This window comes from Pygoscelis adeliae, unplaced genomic scaffold (genome assembly GCF_000699105.1).
Source record: "Pygoscelis adeliae isolate BGI_AS28 unplaced genomic scaffold, ASM69910v1 Scaffold410, whole genome shotgun sequence".
In the NCBI taxonomy this organism is placed as follows: domain Eukaryota; kingdom Metazoa; phylum Chordata; class Aves; order Sphenisciformes; family Spheniscidae; genus Pygoscelis; species Pygoscelis adeliae.
In genome coordinates this window covers 372,971-377,841 of record NW_008823913.1, presented here as the reverse complement: position 1 = coordinate 377,841, position 4,871 = coordinate 372,971, and the positions used below count along the sequence as shown (strand labels likewise).

The 4,871-nt window shown below is 53.2% G+C and overlaps 1 protein-coding gene across 1 annotated transcript in view; it reads right to left on the bottom strand.

Annotated features, from left to right (window-relative positions):
- The window catches only part of PUS1 (pseudouridylate synthase 1), a 14,244-nt gene extending 10,621 nt beyond the window's left edge, over positions 1 to 3,623 (bottom strand). The window contains exons 1-5 of the mRNA XM_009318673.1: positions 3,595 to 3,623; positions 3,278 to 3,346; positions 2,604 to 2,846; positions 906 to 963; positions 643 to 684 (exon numbers count right to left, since the gene is read on the bottom strand). Of these exons, the coding sequence (XP_009316948.1) occupies positions 643 to 684; positions 906 to 963; positions 2,604 to 2,846; positions 3,278 to 3,346; positions 3,595 to 3,623 (441 nt within the window). The remainder of the gene's footprint in view (positions 1 to 642; positions 685 to 905; positions 964 to 2,603; positions 2,847 to 3,277; positions 3,347 to 3,594) is intronic.
- Positions 3,624 to 4,871: the final 1,248 nt, after the last annotated feature.

The following is a 4,871-nucleotide window of genomic DNA, read 5'->3' as shown; positions in this document are numbered from 1 at the left end:
TGGCCTTTACCCCTCCGGCGGGCAGAGCCGGCCCCACGGGGTGCCCGGGCCCCCCCGAGCAGCCTGTCCCTCTTTGCTGTGGCACTGCCGCCCCTCCGACTTTCTCATCTTCCTCCCCGGGGCCCGCTTCGAAAAAGGACGTATTTAATTCAAGAGGGTTTGCTTTCAGTTTTCAGGGAAATACGGTTTCTTTTAAATCAATTAAAAACCAGCTCTGAAGAAACACCGTGTTTTGAAGGGCACTTTCTTCAAATCGTTTTCCGTTAAAGGGAAGAAAAAACCTGCCCGATCAAACCCTTCAGTGAGTTGACGGGCCGGGGTGGGGAGCGCAGCAAACCCAGCCATCAGCTGTAGCAACGACTCCGGCAGAGGATGGAAACCCACCGCCCTTCTGTCCCGGGGGAAAGAGGTCGGGGCTGAGGGTCAGCGCGTACCCCGAGACTCGCAGTGGAAAGACCTTCGTTGCAATGCTGGGAAAGCAAACCCGAAGCACATCTCGGGAGACCCATTTCTCTCGTTTGGGCAAATATTCTTTGCTGCACGGCCCTAGAAGTTCGGGGGATACCAAACGCCGCAGTTAAAAGCTCTTCACCTCCGTGCTGGGAGCCGGCGCCGCGCCGCGCTGCAAGGGGCGAGGAGTACCTTGGCCTGCAGCTCCCCAGCGGTTGTGTGTCGGGGCCCTAGCTGGAAATAAGCACACAGAAGAATACAAGGGGAAAACACTGGAAACTCTTCCAGCTGCGGGGAGTATTCCTGTTCCAGAGCAAGCCGGGTGTTCTTCCTCCACCAGGTGCTCCTGGTGTGACACGGGCCGGCGTGTTCCCACTTGGAAGTGACGTGACTGCCTAAAACAAGATCTAAATTGGGAGAAGTTTAGCAACAATCCACTTGTGTTTCAAGATTACCTGCAGCAGGAACCCTGGCAGACTTGTGATTCCCCGCCACAGCGTATTAACGGTCCCTCTGCCAACGTAAGCAAATACTCGCAGAGAGCAGATGCTGAGACGAAGCTGAAGCCACGAACCCCACGTTGCCGTAGGTCTGCGGCGCGTTGCCTCGTGCCCTGCAGGCTTGGGAATGACTTTTTTGGGAGCTGACTCTTCCTGCACCAGGGCTTTGGACCTGAACCGTACTGCGGACGGAGCCAGGCACGTTTAACGACGGGAGGGGTGGCTGGGTCCGGCTCCAAGGGATCTCTAATGGCAGCATCTGCACCTCAGTGAGGGCGCACGAAGGACAACCACGAACATTCGGATACGCGGTTACCCCCTGTCCGCAGTAAGGGAAGAAACCTGTGTTTGACGTTACTTGCTTAACCTCCTTCTTAGAAATACGTTATTTAACATGTTTTCTGAAAGTGTCCAAATCCCCTGCCGGGTTTCAGCTCCCGGCGGGGGTGGGGGGCGGGCGGTTCTGACTCTATTGTCCCTAAAAATGCGGAGTTTAGAACAGAAGTGTCCCGGGGACGTTTGTATCCCCGCACTACACGCCATTCCTCATCCAGGGAATGGTGCCCATCATCACCGCTACATTTATGGCAATAAATCTAAATAAATCCAGCTGCGAGGGTTTGTCTGGAGAGCATTAGCTCCTGCCCTGCAGAGCTTCGGTAGCACGTTGCCTCCCTGCCACACAGCCCTTCCCCTCCTTCAGCAAGAACCCTCCAGCCCTTACCGACTTCCACGGCTGCTCACCCCGCTCAGGTGAGCGGGGCCGTCAGCCAGCACCCAGCAGCGTGCTGCGAGAGCAGCCACGACGCGCCGCTGCAGGCGGAGAAGGCGGCGTCAAGTTGAACACCGCCCGCAGAGCTAAAACATGCCGTGAAGGAGTTAACTCCTCGTGAAATAAAGCCTTAACAGGGCTGGTAACTAGAAGCGGAATACTTGATCTTTGTATCGCCATGGTTCAACACGCACCCACCCACTTCTACTTCCTTGATGTCACGGAGCCACCTCTGATCTTTTGGAGTTGAGTGAGCATGTTTTTGCTGACGTACTTACCGACAATTAAATATAAAATGCGGGAACGAAGCCAGATGCCCTGGAAGAACCGCTCGGGTTTGTTTTCTCCTAGAATCGACAGCAGCGTAACATCACAGTCAAGATCTAGAGAGTTGTGCAATTTTCACTGGTGCTTTTAAGCTGTTCAGGCCCCACGGTTTGGTGCTTTTAGAAGAGACTGTTTATTTCAGTTGTTTCAGTCTCCCCAGCTAGCGCCTTCCCCCTGTGCTCTGCTGCCTGTGAAGGAGTCCCATGGATTCAGCAGAGTATTCTCTGTCCACTCGGGCGTGCGACACGCAGTGCTCCATCTGTCATTTGGCTATAGGTTTTCCACCTGAACCTTTAAACTTCTTCACAGGCAGCTTCGGAAGACCCCCCCTCCCTTACCCTCCGCGTCGGAAACTTGTCTATATGTATTCGTTACCACAGGCCCACGCCGCAGGGAAGAAACACGCACAAGGTTTTTTTCCACAAAAGGGGGCTTTTCACGTTAAAAAACCAAACAGAAAACCCCACCAAAACCCCAAAAAACAAAGGTCCAAGCGTGCCGAGCTGTCAGACTTCAAGCAACGCCAGCACTTGTATTTATTCAGCTCTGACTACCTTTCCAGGGGCTGCCGTAGGGTCTTGCCCGGGTTGCACCACCGCGATGCGTTCACCACCGCGAAGCGCAGCTTCCCGGCGTCGTCCCCAACGCTGACCGGCGCCGCTGCAGCGTGGGGCAACTCCGCGGGGAAGCGGAATCGACTCTCCCTGCGCCGGAGTCTGCGTAAATGACGAGTGGCCCGAGCCCGGCGTTTCCAGGCAGGACCGTTCTCACGGAGCGAACACGTGGCGTCCAGCTCCCTGTGGTGGGAGAGGCAGGGGCAGGAAACAGAAGTTATAAATAGGGATGAGCAAGAGAAACCAATTCCAGCTCACGGTAAATTAAGATTTTGAAATAGGGTCTTTTCTTACAGGAAAACCAGTGCGGTCCGGTAACTGCGTGGGGCGATGCCGCGTCACGCAGGGGCTGGTGGGCAGGACTCTCCCCAGGGATGCTCCCGGCCACCACCACCAGGCGCGGCCCAGCGAGCAGAGTTTTGGGCAACGTTTGGTGGAATTACGGCATTCGGCTCCTGAAAGTTTACCCCTCCGTTGCTTAAGTTTCTGTAAGAGCGGAAGGACTGGACTACTTAATTCGGGACCTCTCTCACGTCCCGGAGGCAGAGCTTAGCTTTTCGTCGTAGAACGTTCCGAGTCAGACAGGGCAGGGGTTACAACTGCCTGTCCTGCACCCCGGGTCAGGGCCGACGCTCACAGCACCCTCGTCGTACTTCTTGCCACGGTCAGTGGATTTTGCACAGCTAGGTGGGCAAGAGAAAACGAAGCCACGTGCCATGCTGGTCAAACAACAAACTGCAACGAGCACAAACGCGGCGGGAAAAATATTTCCTCTTAATTAAAAATACCCAGATCTTACCACTATAGTCCCACTTCAAGTACCTCTCTTGTACAGCAACAAGCTCCTGACTCTACTGATTAAGAAAAAAAAGCTAGAGTTTAAAATAATGCGTAATTATTAGGTCTCATAAAAACACCGCCACGAACTTACACTCGGCCCTCCCCCTTCCATACGGCCATCGGACACCCCTGCCCCGGCGTGCGTCACCCTGGGCTCCGACAGGCCGATCCTGCAAATACCGACACGCGGACGAAATGTAACGGGGCGGGAAGGGCTCTGCTATCAACCCGCGGCGGAGTTCCTGACCGTAGCAGGAGGAGCGCGCAGCCCGCTCATACGGACGGCCGAAGCAGCGATTGCAGCTACACCCAGAAACCGGCTGCGACTTTTCCCACTTCAAAGGCTCCCCGCGCGGCTTCGGGCAGCGCGGCTTGCTGCGCCCCGGGCTTCACCCGCCGCGGAAAGGGGGTAACGGCGCTTTTTCACCTGGAAGTCAAGGCCGGTAGAAGCAACCACCAGGCACCTTGCTCGGACGCTGCGCTAGCTGGCATTATAAAGCACTGAAAACAGGCCGCTAACAATTTCAAATCGATTTTATTTTCTTAAGTCGATGTTGTACAATTTAAAGCCAAAAAAAAGTCACACAAAAACACAAATAAAAAATGTTGACAAAGTATCAAGCATTACCTTATAAAGAACATCATCATACGCTCTCACAAACCTGAAGATACGTGTTTATTAGACTGAGGTTTCTTGAAATCTATCAAAGACGCTAGACACAAACGCTGCAACAGTAACGAAGCCATGACGACCGCAGTGGACTACACTAGCAACTTCAACAACGGTTGGGGGGTCGGTTTTTGGGGTATTTTCTTCTTCTTTTTTTATACCTTATTGTCTACAAAGCAATAAATATTTTTCACCAAAAAAGTTGGTTCCACGCTACATGCAGTTACATAAAAAAGAAAGTCACCAGAGCGATGGCAAAGGAAATCACCTGTCCGATTTGTTTTTCTTTTTTCTTCCCCCCCCCCCCCCCATCTTGGCGGGGGGTGCGTGGGGTTTTTTGTGGTGGGTTTTTTTGGTGTTTGTTTTTTTTTTTTAATTCAAGCACAGTGGCTAAGTTTCAAGTATTGAGAGAAAACATATATATACACGTTTGTGTGTGTATCTATATACATACACACCCCCCCCCTTGCATGTATATACACAAACACACACATATACATTGGATGTAGGTCTGTAAACCACAATTTTTATGAGCGATATATACTTGCGAACATTGAATGTGGACAATTTCGATACATTCAAGTACTGACGCGCAGCTGGAAGGTTCGCGCCGAGCTTGCCCCGTGCACGGATCATTAAACCCGCGGCACAGACGCGGACCCCGGGCTGCGCTTCCCTCCTGGGCAGGAGGCTGGCGG